The following is a 25,958-nucleotide window of genomic DNA, read 5'->3' on the forward strand; positions in this document are numbered from 1 at the left end:
GTGATGCTTGTGATCGGACTGGAGTAGGTGGTGTGGGAGGATGTACGGGAAGATCTCGCATCTTGGTCTATTACAGGATTATGAGACATGAGGCAAGGGGTTGGGAGCAGGGCTTATGTAGGGATGGGTGAGGATATTGCATAGCTTCAGTGGGCAGCAGAATACCACTGTGGGATGGGTGTGGAAGATAGTAGGTAGTCCTCATTTTAAGGCACAATGAGACAAAGAACAGAAACTCTAGCATAGAATGTGACTCAGTTGCTCCAGTCCCGGGTGATACTGAGTCATGAGGGGGTATGCTCCTCTGTGGCCAGACACTGGTACTTTGGGAGGTGGTGGATATCTGGAGATAAAGACACAGGAGATCTGTTTCTGTACTAGATTGGGAGGGTAATTACCATCTGTGAAGGCCTTAGTGAGACCCTTGGTATATTTCAAGAGGGTCTGCTTGTCACTACAGATGCAATGGTGATGGGTAGCTAGGCTGCATGGAAAGGACTACTTCGTAGAGAATGGATGGCAGCTGTTAAAGTGGAGGTATTGCTGGAGGTGGAGGTCAACATTGAGGAAGGTGGCTTGTTGGGTTGAGTAGGACCACATGAGATGAATGGGAGAGAAGGTGTTGAGGTTCTGGAGGAATGTGGATATAGGGCGTTCCCACCCTCCATCCAGATCAAAAAGATGTCATCAATTAATTTGGGATTCTGGGTGGTTAGAAAGGATTCCTCTAGATGGTCCACAAATAGATTGGCATAAGATGGTGCCATGCGGGTGCCCATTAACATATCCTGGATTTGTTTGTAGGTGATACCTTCAAAGAAGTAGTAACTGTGGATGAGGATGTACTTGGTCATGGTGACTAGTAAGGAGGTTGCAGGCCTGAAATCCTTGGGGCACTGGGAAAGGTATTATTCAGTAGCAGCTAAGCCATAAGCATTAGGAACGTTAGTGTAAGGAGAGGTGGCATCAATAGCCACGAGCAGGGCACTACATGATAAAGGAACACATGGAGAGTCTGTGGAGAAAATGGTTGGTGTCTTTTATGTAGGAGAGGAGTTGTGGGTAATAGGCTCAAGATGTTGGTCTACGAGAGCAGAGATACTCTCATGGGGCATCCTGGGTGGTTGGGTTTACGGACTTTAGGAAGCATGTATAAGGTAGAACATGGAGTGGTAGGGGTGAGGAAAGAGATAGACTCTAGCGAGAAGTTCTGGTATAAGCCTAAAGATCTGAGGAGAGACTTGGGATCATGATGGATTTCTGGAATAGTCTCACTGTAGAAGGGTTTTTAGGTGGACCAAACTGACAGTTACTGTTTCTTTACTATATGGTGGCCTGCTTGTCACACAGATCCCACCTCCCTTTACACTAACATCCTTAATGCCCATGGCCTAGCCACTACTGAACACTATCTTTCCCAACACCTGACGGATTCCAAACCGACAACCTCCTTCCTGGTCAGAACGACCAACTACATCCTCACCCACAATTAGATCTCATTTGATGGCATCACTTACAAACAAATCTGGGTTACAGCAATGGGCACCCTCATGATACCATCCTACGGTAACCTATTCATGGACCATCTACAGGAATCTTTCCTAAACACCCAGAATCCCAAACCCCTCAACCTGTTTCAGATTCACTGATGACATCTTCATGATCTGGATAGTCCTCCTCAACCCAACAAGCCACATTCCTTGATGTTGAACTCCACCTCAAAGATGGCTATATTAGTACCTCCATCCATATCAAACCTACCAACCACCAGCAATACCTCCACTTCGACAGTTGCCACCCATTCCATACCAAGAAGTCCCTTCCATACCACCTAGCCCTCCATGGGCACCTCATCTGTAGTGATGAGCAGTCCCTCTCGAAATATACCAAGGGTCTCACTGAGGCCTTTACAGACTGTAATTACCCTCCCAGTCTTGTACGGAAACAGATGTCCTGTGCCTTACCTCTCCAGACACCCGCCACCTCCCAACATCCAGTGTCAGCCACAGAGGAGCATAACCCTCATGACACAGTACCACCCAGGACTGGAGCAAATGAATCACATTCTCTGCCTGTATTTCAACTATCTCTTGTCGTGTCCTGAAATGAGGAACATCCCACCCACTATCCTTCCTACAAAGGTATTCTGCAGCCAACTGAACCTACACTATACCCTCATCCATCCTTACAAAACCCCTGCTCCCAACCCCTTGCCTCAGGGCTCATGTCCCTGTAATAGTCCTAGAGGCGAGACCTCTCCCTGGGAGGGAGGGGGAGAGGGACTAATGAGATTTTTGGAGGGGGAGGGGAAGTTTGGGGTAAAGGTTATATTGGGTTGGGTTGGGTTGGGTTGGGGTTGGGTAGGGGGGGGTGGGGGAGGGAAGGTGTATGGGAAATGACAGAAGGGGAAAGAAACTAGGACAGGAACTAGCAGAGTGTATGCTGAGAGGATTGTGGGAATGGAGGGTACACTGGAGGAACAATTCTCACCTCCATCGTTCAGAGGAGATTGTACTGGGTAGTGTGTGTTAACCAAATTACATTGGTGCTGGTGCAGCAAATGCAGTGGGGGGACAAGAGTTACCTGAATATGTTGATAACTTTGCCAGAACCATTACAGACTGCTAATATCCTACCCACGTAGTCCGAAAACAGATTTCCTATGACACCAAAGAAGCTTGTCGCTACTATGAACTAGTCATTGGACAGTATGCTCTTCTTGTCATTGACAGATTCAACTATATCACTCACTAGAGCTTCAACTGCCTCTCATCACACCCTGAAATGAATGATATTCTATCAAAAAGCCTACCTTGATCACCAAAACTAGTATTCCTTCGCCCAACCAACCTATGTAATACCCTAGAGTATCCATATTCCAACACTATTCCCTATCTTGCACTATAAATGTCATTCCCCTTGCAAATGCTTCAGGTTCAAGATCTGCACTGTACACCCACCCACTAACTTCTACCGTAGTTCAGTGATAGGTATTTCATACCCTACGTGTGAAAACAACATTATATTCTTTGTGTGTCCCATTACATTGCAGTGTTCCACAAATACAAGGTTTAAACTACCATACCTATCTTCCCAATACTTTCCTATTGTATCAATTTCCACATAGCTCCTCCCTTGTTCAAGCCCTACATTACTCCCAACCTTCCCCGCCCCTCTGCCATTTTTTAATGTCGGCTCTTCCAATCCTCCTTATCCTAACACCATTGACCCCCCACTTGCCTCTTCCTTTATCGTGTTTCCTATCACCTCCCCATCACCTCCTAGTCTTATACATCTTCCTCACTTGCAGAGTTTTATCAACCCCCCCTCCCATCCAACAACTGAAAGTCTGAACAACAACCTCTCCAACAATCAGGGTCACCAGGGCCACAAGTTGAACCATTTTGGTGAGAACAGGCGTGTAACTATAAAAAGAATAACAACATATCTCTGCTGATATATTTTTCCATTTGCTATGTATTGATCAACTATAGGTGAATGATTGCCTTTCTTCATCCTTACTTATTGTTTCCACTTCGAAATTTCCAATTTTGTATTATATTTTTAAAAAAGTCGGTTAACCTAAAAACACTGTGAGCCTAGTGAAGGCATAGGCTTGCCTCTGCTTAAGCCTATCACACAGTGTGAAATATTTACAGTATCTTCAGCTTTATGAAGCATAATGCAATGCACATATGCGAAAACGAATCCATGACAAGTGAATGCCTCTGATCATCTCATCCATAAGGTATGAGTCAACAATTTCCTGGAAGACACTTTTCATTATACAACATACCAACATTGTAACCACTGACTACATTGTGCAGGGACAATGTAGCTGCACAAGGGTTTTGTGTGTGTGTGTTTTGTCAGATACCCCTTATTTACAAACCACATTTTATTTCCTTATTTTGCAGATTTACATTTTATATCACACCTGCATATACTATTAGCATTCAATGAGCTCAGGCAGTACTGTAAAACACATAGCAAGGAGTAAGATACCAGTTCCTATGCTGGCTGATGCAGCCATTGGACCATCTGGCATTGCCAGTAGGTGGTGGAATGTGGCACCGGAACTAGCTGTGAGAAAGGCAGTTACATTAGCGCTCAGTATGTAGGAACTCACAGCCATTCTGGTGCGAAGCATGTCATTTTGTATAATAAATATGTATCAACAAAAGCCACTTTTTCTACTACAGATGTTCCGACAAGCCTACTGATCATAAGTACTTTCTTACAACAATATTACAACCCAAGAAAGCAGTAATCAAATGAATAATGTTTAAACACACAAAGTTGTAGAAACAGCTACAATGTTTCATGATTTTAAGTACAAGATCTAGACTGCATGCCATAGTCAGCAGTCTCCAATAGGATGCATTCCAGACTAGTTCTGTTGTAAGACCATGGCCTCAAGAAACTGCTAATTTTGAGTTAATAATTCATATATTGTTTCATTATTATTAGCTTACAGTGTTTATGCAAATAAATACATCATTAGGGTAGCCACGATCATTATTTCAAGTAATACAGCATCCTGCATCATCACTTTACGAGATATAGAATTGCACTTTCCAGAGAATCCAATGGTGCTGACAAAGTTTCTGCGAGAACATCAACTACGAGAGCTTAGCGGCAAAACAGGTAGGAAGAAATGCTATGCGATGACTCACTAAAGTAATCCAAAGACTAGAATGAAAGTTTCACTCTGCAGCAAGCGTGGGCCGATATGAAACTTCCTAGCAGATTGAAACTGTGTGCCAAACTGTGTAATATTGGTAATTTTCACCTCACAAACATTAGTATACGTTCATTAGTTAACGCCTGATTCTTTAGCCTTGCCGCTCCTGTACGGCGGTTGTAAATCTCTATGTACATGTATCGATTAATGATATAAAAAGAATTCTGCTGTTTCAAGACAAATGAGGCCTTGAATGCTTCATCTTTTACTGTTTCTATTCCATGAAAGGCGGATGCGGACTTGCTGCGTTCCATAATCTGAGTTTTGTAATTTGTGGAAAATATTCTGTGAATGTACTAATTGTCTTCTCAATCAGAGAACATATACGCTTATGTAATTAATTATGAGCAGGCACCATCAAGAGGACATTAATATCAAGTATTGCCTGTTATGTGCAAAGCTTTTGTTAATACACACCAGCTATCGTAACTGTAATACAAAAAGGTACATAGCATTAAAAAACGTGTTGTATATGAAGTGTGCTTATTTAGACAAATTATATCTCCAGAACTTACGATCACGTTGATGGACGGAACACAGCATTGAGGCAGGAGGAACATTATCGTTTTCTTATCATTTCTGAATCAATCCTTTTTAATTGTGTAGCAGTGTTTTCCTTTTAAAGTCAGTAAATCTTTTGGTCCCTTAGTGTCGATACAGGTATGAATGCATTGCGGTCATGAACACGCGCAGAAATGATAATGTTGCATCCTACCAATCTCAAATAAATTAATCTCCTGTTCTATTTCCAAAGAATGTCAGGTATTTAAAAAATATTTATCAGGTGAAATAATCATTACAGTGACTTGTTACGATAAGACAATACGATCAATCTCTAATTCTGTTTCCAAGTTACACACAACATTTCATTATATCTTCAACACTATATTTTTTATAACACTACAACAGACACTTGAACTTTCCCTTTCGCAGGCACATGATCTACTGACTGAGCTACCCAAGCACAACTCATGACCCATCCTCACAGCTTTACTTCTGCCAGTACCTCGTCTCCTACATTCCAAACTTCACAGAAGCTCTCCTTCATACCTTGGAGAACCAGCACTCCTGGAAGAAAGGATAAAGCGGAGGCATGGCTTAGCCACAGCCTGGAGGATGTTTCCAGAATTAAATTTTTACTGTACAGTGGAGTGTGCACCGATATGAAACTTCCTGTGTGCCGGTCTGAGGCTCGAACTCGGGACCTTTGCCTTTCAGGGGCTAGTGCTCTATAGACTGAGATACCCAAGCATGATTCATGACTCATCCTCACTGCTTTAATTCTGCCAGTAGCCAACCCCTACATTCCAAACTACACAGAAGCTCTCCTGCATACTATGCAGAACTAGCTCAGTCAGTAGAGCACTTGCCTGCAAAAGGCTAAGGTCCAGAGTTCATGTCTCAGTCCAGCACAAAGTTTTAATCTGACAGGAACTTTCATATCAGCATACACTCTGCTACACAGTGAAAATTTATTTCTGGAAACATCCCCAGGGCTGAGGTTAAGCCATGTCTACGCTATATCCTCCCTTCCAGGAGTGCTAGTTCTGTAAGTTATGCAGGAGAGCTTCTGTGAAATTTGGAATGTAGGAGACAATATACTGGCAGAATTAAAGCTGTGAGGACAGGTAGCAAGTCGTGCTTGGGCGCAAAAGTCGAAGGTCTCGAGTTCCAGTCACGGTCCGGCACACAGTTTAAATCTGCCAGGAAGTTTCAATCCCAGGACTGGCTGTCTTAACCTCTGTAAATTTCAGATGGAAAAGCATGGCCAGTCATCCAGTACGCCCCTTATGCCATCTTCTACGGACTCACAAACTTCACTGAGACACTTCAGGAGGTTCAGTTAAGAAGTTGTGTGTGTGTGTGTGTGTGTGTGTGTGTGTGTGTGTGTGTGTCAGCTAGCCTTGTTTGGGTGCCTATTGACAATTCTGTATTTTAACTGTTCACTGAGTCATTAATTTTATGCCTTAAATTATTAATTTGGACTAACACTATCAAAAGGTTGATGTTATCATACAATGATATGTACAAGGTGTCTCACCTAACCCTGCCTCCTCAAATACCTCTGGAACAACAATAGATATTCAAAAACGGTTTTCACCAGCATGAACGTATGACAGGGGCTTAGGAAACTAAATACTATGCGAAATTTTAAAATGTAAACAAACACTATTTTCAACACAAACTTGTAGATTTTTAAATGGAAACTGCCTATTGTTTCAAATGCAATCAATAGCACGAAAAATCACAAATATAATGGTGTTGGTTGCATCACAATACGTCAATTACATCCCGAGAAATTGCGAAGCAAAGTTGACACTTCAAATAAATGAAGTGCATATTCTGAGATTCAAGCGTGCACCTCATGCTGCCTGTGTCAGAGGCTCATGCAATGGGAAGCAAACACAATCTACAAAAATAAACAAGTAACACATCCAATGCAAAGTTACATTTTTCAAACTGTAAATGTACGCTTATTCTAGCGAAATGACAACTAGATTTACAATTAGAGCTAACACACTTGCATTCAGTTTGCTTAACACATTTACTAGTGCCCTGTCACCCACAGAAACTGTAATGTGCATTACATCCAGCATAGAAAATACACCCACGTCGAAACTGTGTCACGTCAACGTATGTTCGAAGTGCCCTCTGTTTGCATCAATACACATTTACAGACAGGTAAGGAGAGAGTGTTGCACCGATTGTAGCGTTGCTACAGATATTGCTACACACGCCGCAGAAATACGATGTTGCATATCCTGTACTGTCATTGGGGGTTCTTGATACATTCAGTCTCTCACTGCGCCCCAGAGAAAGATGCATGCATAGCACTGTAGTTTCAGTTCTCTGAAACTGCAGACGTGTGTGCAAGTTGCGCTTGCGTGAGTGTGTGTGTGCGCGTGTGTGTATGTGTGTCTACTGCTGACAAAGGCCTTAATGGCCGAAAGCTATGATTGTGTGAATCTTTTTATTGTGCCTATCATGACTCAGCATCTCCACTACATGGTAACTAGCAACTCTCCTTCTCTCGTATTGTTACATTCCATCCTGGATTGTCCACTGTTGGCCTTACAATACAGTGGTGACACCACACCAAACATTGACACTCCCACTGTATTTATGAGCAACTTGGCGAATCCAGTGGGGATTTTGCATGGACAGTAGTGCATGTTCCACAGATTCACATTACCATGATTTGTAAATGAAGCCTCGTATGTAAACAACTACTGCTTAGGAATAATGGATTATCTTGTAACTGCTGAAGTGCAAAACCACAGAATGCACTGTGGGATTCAAAGTCATTCCTGTACAGTTCTTGGTGCAGCGAGATATGGAACTGATGAAACCGATGCCGATGCAAGATTCTGCGCACATTACTGCGGCTTATTCCTACACCTCGTGCAATTTCTTGTACACCCACCTGAGGATTGTGCGCTACAGCAACAAGAACAGCAATTTTGTTTCCACTGCCAGTTGCTGGTGTTGTACATCGACGTTTTGTGGGAGCCCAGCTTCCTGTTTCCGTGAATGTCTTGCAGATGTTGCCAATGGTTCGACGTGACTGACACCGCTGATCTGGGTAGCGTTCAGCATACAGTGTCACAGCTGCAGTTTCATTTCTGTGTCATTCGTCATAAATTAAAATAATATCTAGTTTTTCTTCATTACTGAAAGCTGGCATATCGACTAGATGACGGCAAATGTAACAAGCCCCAAGAAAACAGGTTTTAATGTTGCAACGTATGTGAATTATGTTACAGTAAGAGAGCAGTTCAGCAGATGAGATTGGGAGACACTTGTACATTGACGATAGAGCGTGCCGTGGTGATATTGGTATGTTTACGGCAGGATACAGGCGCCAGCGCAGCCAACCCCTGCTCCGAACACAGTACCACATGCGATGCATTATGTCAGAAATTTTGACGCCGTTTCTATCCTTTGCAAGCCACATACTTCAGAACTTATGAGGTTTAGAAATGTGAAACCAAGTGTGTTACCACTAATTGCACCTCTAGTTGTCATTTCACAACAATAAACATTATGCGCAGGACATCCATCATTCTGATACTGCATTATTTGACACATTATAAGCGGTGAACCAGTTGAGTAAGGTACAGCTCAAGAAGGGGCTAATCTATCCCCCTTTAGGAGTGCCATCAATGAAATATGGGCCAATGACGTGTTGTCATACAATACCACACCATACAGTAACACTCCACTGACGTCAATCGCATCACGATTACCAGCATCAGGTGCGCGCTTGAGTCTTAGGACGTGTGCTAGCTGTGCGCTTCATTTATTTCAAGCGTCAACTTCGCTTAGCAATTATTTGGAATGTAAGTGACGTACTGCGATGCAACCATCGCCATTATTTTTGTGATTCTTCATGTTACTGATTGCATACGAAATAACAGGGGGGTGTCCATTTAAAAATACATCAGTTTTTGTTGAAAATAGTATTGGTTTAAGTTTTAAAATTTCGCACAGTATTTGGTTTCCTAAGCCCCTGCCGTACGTTCATGCTGGTGAAAACTATTTTTGAATATCTATTGTTGTTCCAGAGATGTTTGAGGTGGCAGAGTTATGTGAGACACCCTGTATATGCAGACAAGCAACAAATGGAAATTTGTACCTAGGCTGGGATTCAAACCTGTGTCTCCTGCTCACTAAGCATACGTGCTAGGCAGATTTGCTGACCACTATGCCACCCTGGACAGTGGCTTTGCACAACTACATGGACTACCTTAGCACGCCTCCCTCCTCAATCCAAAGTCGCACTCAGCCTTTTTGGCATTCCGTCCTAAACTTGAACAGCATTGCAGAGGCGTCACTTCAGTCCACATACAATCATCACTGATGTTTGAAACTTGAAAAAGTCTCTGGAACCAGATAGTTTCACTTAACTGAAAGCCCCTATGCTTGAGTTTCAAGCAGGATCCCCAGTTTTGTTCGCTGCAGAGGTGCTATTCCAACACAGTTGGAGAGCTTCTGCAACGTCTACCTGCCTAGTGAGCAGGAAACTTCAGTTCAAATCCCCGCCTTGGTACAAATTCCTATTCATCATTTTAGTCTGCATATATACGTCACCGATGTTTGAGACTTGAAAAGGTCTCTGGAGCCAGATAGTTTCATTTACCATACAATACTTAATGATAAATACCAGAGACTTGTTTACCAAATCTTATGAACTTTTTCCTGCAAAAAAAAAAAAAAAAAAAAAAAAAAAAAAGTGGGTGACACACTTGTGTCATCACTTGACTGTGCGATATGTCTGAAGGGATTAACAAAGTTGCATACTTTGAAAGGTTGTATTAAGATCTCTCACATTATCTGAAGAGCCAACGATAAACCTGAAACACAGAGGCAGCATTAACTATAGTAGCATTTCCACTTCACATATTTTTCTGTTACTGGTATACTTTTGGATGAAAAGCACATCATATTGCTCATCTTGGTACACATTTATCGGAAGAATGCTCCGAGAGGTTTGGGGGACAGTAGGGAAACAGACCTCCTCTCACTCCCTTCCACTACTGTTTCCTATAGTTTCCCACAGTCCGTGTTACTGGCTGTGCAAAAAATACTTCGCTATAAGTTTTGTATTGTGTTTCATTGTCCACCATGTACAGTTTCCCATATTCTTTAATTTTTTTTTATTGACAGCACTGGTGCAAAAGAGGAAAATCTAATGTAATTTGCATGTAGCCATCATGTACCTATTGTAAGCAAGTAACAGATAAGAAAATCTTACAACATCGATGTTTTAAATGAATATAATGAAAAGTGCCCCCCCCCCCCCCCCCCCCCATGAACCATGGACCTTGCCGTTGGTGGGGAGGCTTGTGTGCCTCAACGATACAGATAGCCGTACCGTAGGTGCAAGCACAACGGAGGGGTATATGTTGAGAGGCCAGACAAACATGTGGTTCCTGAAGAGGGGCAGCAGCCTTTTCAGTAGTTGCAGGGGCAACAGTCTGGATGATTGACTGATCTGGCCTTGGAACATTAACCAAAGTGGCCTTGCTGTTGTGGTACTGCGAACGGCTGAAAGCAAGGGGAAACTACAGCCGTAATTTTTCCCGAGGGCATGCAGCTATACTGTACGGTTAAATGATGATGGCGTCCTCTTGGGTAAAATATTCCGGAGGTAAAATAGTCCCCCATTTGGATCTCCAGGCGGGGACTACTCAAGAGTACGTCGTTATCAGAAGAAAGAAAACGGATTGGAGCGTGGAATGTCAGATCCCTTAATTGGGCAGGTAGGTTAGAAAATTTAAAAAGGGAAATGGATAGGTTGAAGTTAGATATAGTGGGAATTAGTGAAGTTCGGTGGCAGGAGGAACAAGACTTCTGGTCAGGTGAATATAGGGTTATAAATACAAAATCAAATAGGGGTAATGCAGGAGTGGGTTTAATAATGAACAAAAAAAAAGGAGTGCGGGTAAGCTACTACAAACAGCATAGTGAATGTATTATAGTGGCCAAGATAGACACAAAGCCCATGCCTGCTACAGTTGTACAAGTTTATATGCCAACTAGCTCTGCAGATGACGAAGAAATAGATGAAATGTATGATGAGATAAAAGAAATTATTCAGGTAGTGAAGGGAGACGAAAATCTAATAGTCATGGGTGACTGGAATTCGACAGTAGGAAAAGGGAGAGAAGGAAACATAGTACGTGAATATGGATTGGGGCTAAAAAATGAAAGAGGAAGCCGTCTGTTAGAATTTTGCACAGAGCATAACTTAATCATAGCTAAGACTTGGTTCAAGAATCATAAAAGAAGGTTGTATACATGGAAGAATCCTGGAGATACTAAAAGGTATCAGATAGATTATATAATGGTAAGACAGAGATTTAGGAACCAGGTTTTAAATTGTAGGACATTACCAGGGGCAGATGTGGACTCTGACCACAATCTATTGGTTATGATCTGTAGATTAAAACTGAAGAAACTGCAAAAAGGTGGGAATTTAAGGAGATGGGACCTGGATAAACTGAAAGAACCAGAGGTTGTACAGAGTTTCAGGGACAGCATAAGGGAACAATTGACAGGAATGGGGGAAAGAAATACAGTAGAAGACGAATGGGTAGCTCTGAGGGATGAAGTAGTGAAGGCAGCGGAGGATCAAGTAGGTAAAAAGACGAGGGCTAGTAGAAATCCTTGGGTAACAGAAGAAATATTGAATTTAATTGATGAAAGGAGAAAATATAAAAATGCAGTAAATGAAGCAGGCAAAAAGGAATACAAACATCTCAAAAATGAGATCGACAGGAAGTGCAAAATGGCTAAGCAGGCATGGTTAGAGGACAAATGTAAGGATGTAGAGGCTTATCTCACTAGGGGTAAGATAGATACAGCCTACAGGAAAATTAAAGATACCTTTGGAGAAAAGAGAGCCACTTGTATGATTATCAAGAGCTCAGATGGAAACCCAGTTCTAAGCAAAGAGGGGAAAGCAGAAAGGTGGAAGGAGTATATAGAGTGTCTATACAAGGGCGATGTACTTGAGGACAATATTATGGAAATGGAAGAGAATGTAGATGAAGACGAAATGGGAGATACGATACTGCGTGAAGAGTTTGACAGAGCACTGAAAGACTTGAGTCGAAACAAGGCCCCCGGAGTAGACAACATTCCATTAGAACTACTGACGGCCTTCGGAGAGCCAGTCCTGAGAAAACTCTACCATCTGGTGAGCAAGATGTATGAGACAGGCGAAATACCCTCAGACTTCAAGAAGAATATAATAATTCCAATCCCAAAGAAAGCAGGTGTTGACAGATGTGAAAATTACCGAACTATCAGTTTAATAAGTCACAGCTGCAAAATACTAACGCAAATTCTTTACAGACTAATGAAAAAACTGGTAGAAGCCAACCTCAGGGAAGATCAGTTTGGATTCCGTAGAAATGTTGGAACACGTGAGGCAATTCTGACCTTACAACTTATCCTAGAAGAAAGATTAAGGAAAGGCAAACCTACATTTCTAGCATTTGTAGACTTGGAGAAAGCTTTTGACAATGTTGACTGAAATACTCTCTTTCAAATTCTAAATTGGCAGGGGTAAGATACAGGGAGCGAAAGGCTATTTACAATTTGTACAGAAACCAGATGGCAGTTATAAGAGTCGAGGGGCACAAAAGGGAAGCAGTGGTTGGGAAGGGAGTGAGACAGGGTTGTAGCCTATCCCCGATGTTATTCAATCTGTATATTGAGCAAGCAGTAAAGGAAACAAAAGAAAAGTTTGGAGTAGGTATTAAAATGCAGGGAGAAGAAATAAAAACTTTGAGGTTCGCTGATGACATTGTAATTCTGTCAGAGACAGCAAAGGACTTGGAAGAGCAGTTGAACGGAATGGACAGTGTCTTGAAAGGAGGATATAAGACGAACATCAACAAAAGCGAAACGAGGATAATGGAATGTAGTCGAATTAAGTCGGGTGATGCTGAGAGAATTAGATTACGAAATGAGACACTTAAAGTAGTAAAGGAGTTTTGCTATTTGGGGAGCAAAATAACTGATGATGGTCGAAGTAGAGAGAATATAAAATGTAGACTGGCAATGGCAAGGAAAGCATTTGTGAAGAAGAGAAATTTGTTAACATCGAGTATAGATTTAAGTGTCTGGAATATGTTTCTGAAAGTATTTGTATGGAGTGTAGCCATGTTTGGAAGTGAAACATGGACAATAAATAGTTTGGACAAGAAGAGAATAGAAGCTTTCGAAATGTGGTGCTACAGAAGAATGTTGAAGATTAGGTGGGTAGATCACATAACTAATGAGGAGGTATTGAATATGATTGGGGAGAAGAGAAGTTTGTGGCACAACTTGACTAGAAGAAGGGATCGGTTGGTAGGACATGTCCTGAGGCATCAAGGGATCACAAATGTAGCATTGAAGAGCAGTGTGGAGGGTAAAAATCGTAGAGGGAGACCAAGAGATGAATACACTAAGCAGATTCGGAAGGATGTAGGTTGCAGTAGGTTCTAGGAGATGAAGGAGCTTGCACAGGATAGAGTAGCATGGAGAGCTGCATCAAACCAGTCTCAGGACTGAAGACCACAACAACAACAATGAAAAGTGTAACACGAAAAAAATGCATTCAGTAGTTGCACACACAGTATCACTATTGATGACCTATTTACACAGCAGCTACGGATACCACAGACACGAAAATGAGGAATTTGACCAACATTATTCCAAAGTATCAGTAGGCTGAAAATGCGAAATGCTTACATATATTTGCATCACTCAAACCTCATCAAGTCAGTCAGATACAATGTTAATCTAACTACATTCACAAAAAACAGTGTGCAGTATTCTGTTCCAGACTGTGTCACAATGCACACCTAACTTGCTGCCTCATTTCTGTTAAGCACATCCTTCTCAGCAAAGTGGTTTAATGTACCCTCTTCCCTGCATGAAAAATAATTTGCAGGATGTGTTCTTAATTGGGCTCTATCTTCTGAGTTCATAAATATTTATAAATGACAAAAAATAACTCACTTTATATGAAAAGGATAGGTTATAATGTAATTGGATAGATTAAAAAAATCTACTCACCAACCTCTATGGCTATGCCCATTCCATATTAGTTTTCTATAACCACCCCCCCCCCTCCCCCCCGTTCCACCTCTACCACATACAATACACTTAGCTTTCCACTCTTATTAACTAATACATGATGTTTTGGCAGTAATCTCTGTCTTGCATATTACCCTATCTTCTATCCTTAAGCTCTCAGGTTTCAAATCTCATCTGTTGCAATCCCAACAATCTGTCTTTCCTTGTCATCCCAATCAGTAAGCCCCTTTACCCAGAGCTAGGGGTAACTTTTCCAAACTCTCTCCATCTCCTACACCTCATCAGATCTTTTCCTTCATTCATCTTCCTTCCCCTTCAACAGTTCTGATAGAAGAAGGAGCCAAGAGCTTTGAAAGCTTGCAAATTTAAATACCTTTACATGCACATTCTCCTGCTGCCATTTAGTGACCAGATTTTTTTATATATCCAATTAAATTGTATTTTTAAGTATTAATTATTGTTATTATTATTATTATTATTATTATTATTATTATTGAAAAGGACAGATTGTTACTCACCATATACAGGAGACATTGAGTCGCAGACAGGCAAAATGGAAAGACCGCTATACAATTTAGCTTTTGGCAAGAAAGTATTTTTTTGAAGTAGAAAACACACTATCTTTGAAACAAAGCACAACTCAGGCACACATACTCACAAGACCACTGTCTCTGCATGGCCACGGTGGCCAGAGACTGTGGTTGTGTGTGTGAGTTGTGCTTGTGGGAATGTGTGTGTCTTTTCTACTTCAGAATGACTTTTGGTGAAAGCTAAAATGTACAGCAGTCTTTTCATTGTGTCTGTCTGAGACTCCATGTCCTCTCTATGTGGAGAATACCAATATCTCCTTTTCATAATATTGTTGTTATTCCATCGTGGACTTTCCATTGCTTAAAAGTAACTCACTCATTTTCCCATATATTTGCAGCAAATGTAAGGTGTATGGTCCTGTCTGGGAGTTCTTCCTCCTTTTTCAGGTATGAGTCAATCACTTTACCAATGGCAGTCGAGCGATCTACGGACAGATAAAATGATATCTCATTATATTTACAGATTACACAAGTCACATATTCTGACCTTTCTTCTTCTTCTTCTTCTTCTTTTTCTTATTCCTTTCAAATTGTTTTTGAGTGTGTCTAAAAAAATATTCATTTATAAATACAACTGAATAGTGCAGCTGGTTTAATAAAGAAAGTAATACAAAAATGCTGTGGTAAAAAATTTATGCTGTGTATCCAGTAAACTATCAGCTACAATATCCCCCTCCCCTCCCTTTTACACACACACACACACACACACACACACACACACCCCTTTGCTTTTGCAAGATTAGCAGAGGAACCTCTTTCAGCCTGGAGTGGGATGATAATATTGACTGGGAGATACACGTAATATGATGGATCACTGTCTCTCTTTTGTCAGTAGAGGTTGTTTATAGTCCCATTATAAGCATAAATGAGCAATTAAAAATTTCCATTGACTGTGGTTACATTTACAAGGAATACATTGCAGTGCAGTGAGGAGCAGACTGTAACTAACAAAACATATCTTGTGTAACAATTGGTCCCACATCAAGAAGTAAACATGGAAACTCGAAAAGTAGCAAATGTGTTTGGCAGCTGTAATTTTTCAATAAAAATGGCTAGGCAACTTCTGGAGTTGGGACATACAAGGTAATCATCTGGAACAGAATAACAGACCACTCAAAACAACAGATGAAATTTCAAATCTACAAATGTAACTGAACAACACTAATGAGAGAGCTGTCGAAAAGTCAAAGCTAATTAGATGGAAAAAAAATAGTTAACTGAATGAAAAGGAAAATCATATTCATAACTTTTGCCAAATTCACAATGAGACAAATAGGGGGCAACCAGTATTTACTTTCAGGCATGCAACTATTAGAAACACACAAAAACAAAACAGTACTCTTAGTGTCAGGATCATAATTTCCTCATTTGTCAACACAAATGAGAAAACCTAACTTGTTTCTGATGTCATGTACGGTAATGTAATGAAGTGTTGTATAGTAATGTAGTTCAGAATTATAAATTACAAAATCTGTGAAGCAAAAAGGTAGCATAGTACAGAAGACCAGTAGCATGTGCATTCTGGATTTCCTACAAACATAAATCCAGGTGCCAGATGGCCACTGTACAATATGTAGTCTTTTCCTTTTCTTAAATTGTTATTTTCTTATGTACATATTTTAACCAGATTTTCTTCCCTGAAACATCGTACTGCTTAGTTGTGCTAACACACATGAAATTATTTTAAAATATTCCACATTATATTCCTGTCAATTCATGTGCAACATCCACTCCTCAAACCACTCACCACCTTTTTCTAGTTTTCCTCACTGAAGGAAGAATCTATCGCCTGAAGAGGTAGGCATGCTGTTGTTAATAATTTAGCACTAAACAAGACCACTCACTAAATAGCAGAACACTGAGTCATAAGAAGCATTGAGTCATTGACAGGCACACAAAACTGAGGAAGAAAACTTGCTAGCTTTTAGAGTAAATCCTTTATCGAGCTACAGCACATGCACCTGCATGCGCGCACATACACGCACATGCACACACGCACTTGTGTGTCAAGTCGGTATGCAGGTGTATAGGTGTTTGTGTATGTGTGTGTGGGGGGGGGGGGGGGGGGGGATGTACGCGTGCCGAGTCAATGCTTATGCTATTTAGTGAGTGGTCTCCTTTACCCCTAATTTACTTACATTCTACCAGAACTTTCCTACATATGTATACTGTTGTTACCTTGTTTTGTGTTTTTATCAGCTGTATTGGAAAACAACTGCTGTGAAGTATAGAACACAAACAAAAAGGCCACTGGGAATGGGATGGAATGAAGGGAAAATAAAATAAAAAACAAAGACTGGGGTTTAATGTCCCATTGATGATGCACTAGTCAAACCAAGTTCAGCAAGAATGGTATAGGGAATTGGCTGGGGTCTTCTAAAATGAACCATCTTGGAAATCACCTTCAGGGACCTTGAGAAACCAAGTCAAACTGAAAACTGAATACCTGGACTTGGATTTGACTGATGCTTCTCCTGAATGTAAATACACAGCATTAAGCATTTGCACAATCTAACTCTGTGATGCAAAACACACACACACACACACACACACACACACACACACAGAGAGAGAGAGAGAGAGAGAGAGAGAGAGAGATGGCAATTTTACATAATTTCTGGCTTTTTACGTATGCTCACCATTATGAATAAATGCTAACCGACATGTCTCGATAGTAAAGGGTACCTATCACATTCTGTGATACAAAGCTATACCTACTGCAGGTTGCTTTAGTAACTGAGCTATTCCCTTACTGGAAGCTCTTCAGTTTTGTAAGTGGGATTAATTAAATTGTGCAATAAGTTCCATAAACCCCATCATGAAGCCTTCAGGGATGTGGAAAGAATCAAATTATACATTAACAGGTACAAGCAGCCATTGCAGGATGCTTCTGTACAGTATATTAACAACACATTATGACTTGTGCTAAATCTAATCACACTGATAATTAAAGAAATACCTTCTGGATTACTTTATAAACTTGTAGATTTATATTATGAGAAAAATGGGAGGTCTGAAAGAAGCCAATGCCCCTTGTCTTATAACATCTAGCAGATATGTAATTTTGGTTTTTTGAAATCGCATAACATTAGGCTTTGTAACAATGATGGTTAAACTGTTTGCTACAAACCATTTGTACACTCATTTTATTATTCTCGTAAATGGACCTGCTATGAATGTGATTGAGCCCTTTATTAGTATGCTAGAGTCACCAGCAAAACATCATAGTTTTTAAAGAGGCCTCCAATGTCTCAGGTAAATCATTTAAGTAGATCGGGAAATTAGAAAGCACTAGAAAATTCTTTAAGTGTGGATGTATACCAAAAATGACAGGTTTATTTGTGGAGAAAGGGAAACAAAATTAGTTTTTGTTTCATTTTCTGGCCTAGAAATGTTCACACTTCTCTTTCTGTCTACAACTTGTCAGCTCACTATCACTCGGCTATGAAATCATAATTGCTTTCCACTCTATAGTGGCAGCACATACAGTTGGTAATTATAATGAGTGGGATTTAGCAAAATATCATGAACAACTCAAGAAACCAGTTGAGGCTTGCTGATTGGCCTGGGGACCATCAACAGTGGAACACTGAGTACGGACAGAAGACAACAACATGAAAAATGGACAATGGAGAAATCCTTCAATGTTGCCAGGCCGGATACCAGGTCTATCCTCCATGAAATGGGCACATATGGCCAGAAGCGTCCAGGTTGATGACTGGCAGGTGAACTGTTTGCACGGTGCGTATCCTTACGTTGAAACACACTGTAAGGTGTCAGGATATGGGAGTATCTGGCATCATGCCAGAACATGGTGACATGGGTTTCATTGCAGAGGCTGCGTGGAGTCCTCTACCTCCATGTGGTCAACAGAAATCACTGTTGGTGTTCTGGAGTGCAAGTTACACCCGTGTGGTTGTCAAACTAGCTGTCTAGGACAGAGTGGCCCACCTACATTGGCAATGTCAGTAAGTGCTTGGACAGTGTTGTGTGGTGCGAAGATGCTCTGAACATCTCACGGCATCAACTGTCATAAGGCACCAACTGTACAAGGTAATCACCGCAGTCATGTCCACATCTCTATTGCCCCATAAAAGTGTGCCCACACTACTGTGTTAGAGTATATCACCCGGCATGCCGGGTCCAGGGTTCACGGGGCCAGGAGATGGTGGAGAGTTTGCGGTTGTCACCCATGGAGGACCTCCACTGGACTACAATCATGGACAGGGCAACCTCCAAGGTGCTTGGAGTGGTTTGCAGGAGATCAATCTTCATGCAGGCACAAAGGGCACTGAAGCACGTGGCTTGTGGTTTGTCCTTGTCCACAATCACAGGACGTATCTACTGTTATGAAGATCATGAAGTTCTAATAAGCACTGTTGTAGTGGTAGTGAATCCCACCTCAACATTTGATGCTTAAATATCTGAACCATGTGCTCTGCTTCATTGATGGAGAATGGATGAAATGGCAGACTAAAAATGTGTTTTATGCCATCTGAGGTTCATAATTCTTTAGAAACTTGCCATGAACTGGGGCAAATTGTCTGACATGATAGTTCAAAGAAGCCCTTCAATGGTGAGAATCTGGACAAGCATGTAAATTCTGGCATCTGTTGTGGCAGATGCCTTGCTGACCACATATGGGTAGTGTTCACGATTATGAACCAACACAGCTCAGACAGAGGCCTGCAGAGTCCAAATGGATGCTGTCCCAGGAGCGATAGGGGTGGGCAATGGAGTGCGCCAGGGCTGAAAGATCGGGGTAGACAAGTCTGATGCAGGGCGCAAGCAGAGCAGCTGTGGACCATGGCTTTGACGTCCTTGTTTAACCCTGACAGTAAACGTGTCATCAAACTACTGCTTTCATCTATGAAATGCCACAGTGCTGTGATGGAGCAGTTGAAAAACTTGAGGCTGCAGGGCAGTTGGTATGATGACATGGTGAGTATCAGCCTCAGTGTCAACCAAGAGGACACTTGTGATGACCGACAGACAGTGGGGGACACAGTTCCAGGGCCAGACTGGTGTTCTTTGGAAAAAAAAAGTGGGTCATACATGGAGCAAATAGAGTATGACTGACAGCAAGATTGGATCACAGCATGTGTGAGCAGCAATTTGTGTAGCTGTAATGGGGAAGCCATCGAAGGTTTGTCAGGGTTCCCCATCAATGTGGAGACGGGGGATTTCCTACTGGCCAAAGGCCGGGCATTGTCCCATAGGTACGAAAAACAGAGCATCCACATCAGCATCTTGTACTCTGAGCTTGTATCTCATGGTATAAGTGTAGGAGCTGAAGAAAAATGCACAACAACAGAGCCGTTGTGCTGTCCGTTTTGGAAGACTGGCGCACAGCCAAAGAACGCCACCATTGGTTTGCGACCTTTAATTAATGAGGACTTAGTTCCAAAAAGGTAAACATGGACCTTCTTAATTGCAAAGACAACTGATAAAGCTTTGTTTTGTATATGCATGTAGTTCTTTCGAGCAATTGCCAGTGTCTGACACATAGGTGGTCAGTTGCTCAGTACTGCCATTGTCACAAAGTGCCAACATTGCACCAGTGCCCTATGGAGAGGCATATGTGGCCACCATCAGTGGATGTGATGACAAAAAGGGCGTGAGGCACGATGCAGAACATAGCATATTCTTCCACTGAGTGAAAGCACCGTCACACACAACCATCCACCAGTACTGAATGCCTTCTTCTGCACCTCATTTAGCAGATGTATGATACAGGCCACTTGTGGAAGGAACATGGAATAATAGTTCGCCTTCCCAAAAAGAAGAAGAAGAAGAAGAAAAAAAAAAAAAACTTGCAGCTCCTGTAAGTTTTAGGCACGATGGGGTAGAGTCGACAGCTGTGCTACTGCAGTCAATGGTCTGGATCCCTTCTTTCCTGAGCGAGTGCCCGAGGTATTCCACTTTTCCACTTGAGCCTGAAAAAACTGGCATTTATCCAAGCAGCACTCTAACTCTGCATCATGTAATGTAGTAAAGAGTGTGCAAAGTTTCTGCAATTGGTCATGATGTGTAGCACTCGTGACAATTAAGCCGTGGAGATAGATAGTGCAAGTGGGTATAAACATGGTTAACTGTTCCAAGTACCTCTACCTCTGGAAGACTGTTGTACAGAAAGACATCACAAAAGCAAGCACTTGCATTTACATAAGCCGAAGGGAGTGTTGATAACTATAACATTTTACAACTCCTTATCCAACAGGATCTGCAAATGTGTGTTGGCAAGGTCTATTTTACAAAAATATTCCTCTCTGACAAGCTCTGCAAGGAGGTCTTCTGGACATAGTATAGGTTAGCTCTCTACTTGTACATGGATACTGACAGTTGACTTAAAGTCTATGCACAGCCGGAGGGAGCCATTGTGTTTCTTTACCGCTACTAATGAGGAAGCAAAGATGGCAGACAGCGAAGTGCAACGTATTGAGAACACTCTTATTAAGATCGGAAAAGTGGCAGAAGAAGGACAATACATGAAGAAGGAAATGAAGAACGAATTACTAGAGGCAGTGAGTGAAATAAAAAAAGGCTTAGACTCTTTGAAAAATGAAACAAAAGCAAAGGAGGAGGAGAATAGGAATCCTATGAGAGGTTAGGAATATCCAACAAGAGGAGACGACCAGGAAGAAGACAGCTGCACTGCCAGAAAACTAGCGACATATATCAGAGAAATGCAGGAAACAGCGCATAGTGGACAGTGGACTGTTGGACACCTAGCGACATGTACTGGAGAAACACAGGAAACACCACTTAGTGGACAGAGGCAGACAGAAGAGACACCTACAGGGTCTGCGAAGAACTTCAGTTGAGACATCTTTGGAGTGGGCAGCTCTCTGGAAAAAGCAAAAAAAAAAAAAAAATACGAGAATAACATAGAACTGGGAGAACTGAGGCATAAAATGGAGGAGATAGCCGATTTCCTAAAAGACCAACTAGGGATATTAATATAGGAGCAAACAAAGAAAACGCTAGAAAAGGAAAGTCACTTAGAACCAGAGAAAACCAAAACTGATGGAAACAACATACAAACTAAGTATAACAACAAAGTTTAACCAGAGGGGATAACAATAAACAGAAATCCTCTGTTCCAGCAACAAAATCAGCCCCAAGTCCAAATCAATGCACATGATCAACATAATAAAACCCAAAATCAGGTCACCATATTTACTCGAATCTAAGCCGCACGTTTTTCCCGGTTTTTGTAATAAAAAAAAACTGCCTGCGGCTTAGAATCGAGTGCAAAGTAAGCGGAAGTTCTGAAAAATGTTCGTAGGTGCCGCCACAACTAACTTCTGCCGTCTAATATATGTAGCGCTACACAGGCATGCTTTGCAGGCACAAAGATAAATACTGGCACCTAAAAAAAAAAAAAAAAAAAAAAAAAAAAAAAAAAAAAAAAAAAAAAAAAAAAAGGTGGAAGACGAGCTTTTTTTCTCCGCCCCGAGTTTCGACCACTGCATTTTCATACATTATCCAACAAAGTAAATACAAATTCCATATTGTTCATCTTCGAATGTAGCAGCATTTCAATGTACTACAAAAATCCGATTGGCAAGACTGTTTGGGATGTTTGTCAATGTGGCCAACTCTACGTTCTGAATTTTTTCCTACCTGTGAGAAGAGATGGTTGCTAATAGGAACTTTTATGAATTGTGAATCACATGCAGTATTCTCTTCACCATAAGAATAATACAAATATAAACATTTTGCCATGTATTCTTTCGTGTTTGCTGCTATCTCATTTAATACCTGTCTGCCTAATAAACTACGAAACTTGAGTGAGACAACAGCAAACGCGGAAGAATATACATATCATGTCATGTTTATATTCATATTATTCTTATGCCTAATGGTGATACAGTCAGAAATGAAGCACAGCAATTGACTAGATTTTTAAATCTAAGATGACTCTAATTTCTGTGCAGAATGTAATGTACTAAAGAGGTGTCTGCAAAGATTTTCAAATGGAATTTTTTTTTCGCTAAACTCTCATTCACAACATCTTCTATCATACACATTCTATTATTTGGTTCTTGTTGATCATTATCAAAGGAAGCAGCAGTGTAAGTAACAACAAATAGCAGTCTCTTGCCATTGTTTCGCTAATGAGACGACTCCTCTCTTTTTTTTTTTTTTAATTGTAAGTGGCGGTAGCATGCACAAAAGCAAGCCATGCTGCGAGCGGCGACAGGCCGTAAACACAGAATGCGACAAACAATGCACGACACAGTACAGTAATGCATTTTTAGCTTAGAGTGACGTAAACACCTATATCAAAGAGAAATAAATAATCAATTCAAACCAGACGAAGCACGTGAAAAAGGAAGGGTACCCGTACAAATATGGATGGAGTGCCTGACACATAGCAATGGCTATCTGGTATAGCTTAACTGCTAAGCTTACGACTCGAACCAAACTACTGTAGCTGTATCGTCATTCATTCGACCTAAATTGTGTCTCATATTACAATGGACCAACTTTGTTTCGATTTGGAGGTGCGGCCTAAAACTTTTCTCTCCCCTTGAATTTCGAGTCTCAAATTTCAGGTGCTACTTAGATTCGGGAAAATTTTTTTCCCTTGATTTCGAGTCTCATTTTTCAGGTGCGGCCTAGATTCGAGTAAATACGGTAATGAACTAGAGGGACCATTCTGGAGAACTGTAGTAGGGCAGAGCTGGTACAGGGAAAGAAACCAGACTAATAATAAAACCATAATGGGTCCAAAAAAAGACAAAGAAATGCAAGCAGCTGAAACAACAGCAAGGCTATATATCGGTAACTTAAAAGAGAACCACCACAACTGATACAGTAGTGAAATACCTCAACAAGAACAGAATATTGGGACAACTAGAATGTGAAAAACTGCGCAGGCACTGGGCGATAAATAAGCTTTCAAGTAGGCATTCTGTTTGAAGATCTACAAATCACGCAAGAACCACAATTCCGGGCCTGAAAACATAAAAGTACGTCAATTTCATTTCCCAAGGAGATAAATAGAAGAGGGAGCAGAGCTCAACTAAACTAAGAAGAAAACCAGAAGAACAAGAAATAAAAGCTGTCTTGTGGAATACAGAGGGAATAAAAAAGGCTCTTAATCCAACGCCAACAGAAATTCAGCAAAACTCGGATCTTGCAATTCTAGAAAGAGGACGACCCATGGGAGGAATATCCATCCTACTGAAATCCTGGATGACCCCCACCTAAGAAAGCAGGAAACAAGAAAACAGTATGCTAGTAGAAGCATCATACATAAATACAATTGCAGCCTATTTCCAACCCATACAAATGCAGTAAAAATAATTGATGAACTAATCACACTCATCAAACAATGCGACAGCAAACCCACCATTATTGCAGGCGATCTCAACTGCAGAATAAACACGGATAACTATAAAACAAGAATAGTCATTGAAACCCCAGAAGACGATGGTTTTACCCTACTGAACGATACACAAATACCTACGTATATATGCCATAATGGGAAAAGCACCATTGATATCACATTAACAAGAGGAGAAATAAAAGGAAGTATTCGAGGCATGATTCCATCACTCCTATATGAAAGCACATTCCAATGAAGATAAAAATAAATAATGTCAACTCACCACCAGCAAGAAAGACCCACGAAATCACACAAAGAAAAATGGATAAAGAAAAAATAGCAAACCAACAAGAACAAATAACACAAACATAAACTTTAATAGAGGAGGGAGACCTTGAAAAAGCAATAGGCAAAATAGAAGAGCTCCTAAAAAAAAAAAAAAACCCAAAAACAAGGACAGCAAAAATATGGTTCGATGCTGAATGCTATAGCAAAAGGAACATTGTTCTAAGAACACTTGGACGAAGCAGCGAAAGACCCATACAAAGCAGCAAGACCAAGAGGAAAAAGAAAATGTATGGGGATCTCTAAATGAAGAAGATTTAAAAGAAGTAATAAAAACACTGAAGAACAAGAAAGCAGCAGGACCCGATAATATATATAATGAACATATACAAGATGCGAAAGAGGCTCTCCAACACATATGGATCAAGCTATTCAACAAATGCCTGGAACTTGGAAGAATTCCGACCCAATGGAGACACTCGATAATAAAAGTTCTCTACAAAACTAGAGAAGATCCAACGGACACAAACAAGTAAAGAAGCATAGCCCTAGAAAATACTCAGTTCAAGATGTTTTCAAGATAATTACACAAAAAATCAAAGCCTGTGTGGACAGTCACTTCCCAGAACGACAAATGGGCTTCAGACCTAGAAGATCAACACTTACGGCAGTCAGGCTTCTTCTAAACAACATTGACCAAGTGCTACAAAAGAAACAAATGTTCTACACAGTGTCCATAGACTTTACCAAAGCCTTTGACCTACTGGAAAGAGATCTCATAGTCCGAAAACTGGAAAACAGAATGGGAGAAGACAGCATATGGGTAAGAATAATCAAGCAAATCCTCGAATACAACTTAATCACAATATCAGGCAACCTCTCTTTTTCGAACCTCATTTTGCAATCGAACAGATTCTTACAGGGTGACCCAATGAGCCCTTTGCTGTACATTCTTGCCACTGAAGAAGTACTGCGAATTGGAGAAAATGAAGACGATGTGTACGTATATGCATATGCTGATGACAAAGCCGTAGGAACAACAGAAATACAGAAGCTGCAGAAAATAATTGAGAAAATAGATAAACGGTGCAGTGAACACAAACTACACATAAACATAACAAAAACGTAAATGATGATTTTCAGAAAAGGAGGCAAAACACCCCAGAATGTGGAAATCAACATCAGAGGACAAAAATTAAAAATCTCATAAGACTTTAAATACCTAGGGGTGACATTGCAACCAACAGCCAAATGCTTCACGAAACATACAACAGAATGTGCAGCCAAAGCAATAACAGCAATACAGGACATCAAAAACATCCGCCTACTCAGTCTAGAAACGGCCATGAAATTATTCAACGCAAAAATCTTGCCAATCATGGCCTACGGGATTGATGTTAAATGGGAC

The 25,958-nt window shown here is 41.0% G+C and overlaps 1 protein-coding gene across 4 annotated transcripts in view; it reads right to left on the reverse strand.

Annotated features, from left to right (window-relative positions):
- The window catches only part of LOC126482338 (thymidylate kinase), a 60,620-nt gene that overhangs the window by 21,731 nt on the left and 12,931 nt on the right, over nt 1–25,958 (reverse strand). For all 4 annotated transcript variants that reach the window (XM_050106413.1, XM_050106412.1, XM_050106411.1 and 1 more), the window contains one exon: nt 15,245–15,353. In XM_050106413.1, coding sequence (XP_049962370.1) covers nt 15,245–15,353 — 109 coding nt within the window. The remainder of the gene's footprint in view (nt 1–15,244; nt 15,354–25,958) is intronic.

This window comes from Schistocerca serialis, chromosome 5 (assembly GCF_023864345.2).
Source record: "Schistocerca serialis cubense isolate TAMUIC-IGC-003099 chromosome 5, iqSchSeri2.2, whole genome shotgun sequence".
Classification (NCBI taxonomy): Eukaryota; Metazoa; Arthropoda; class Insecta; order Orthoptera; family Acrididae; genus Schistocerca; species Schistocerca serialis.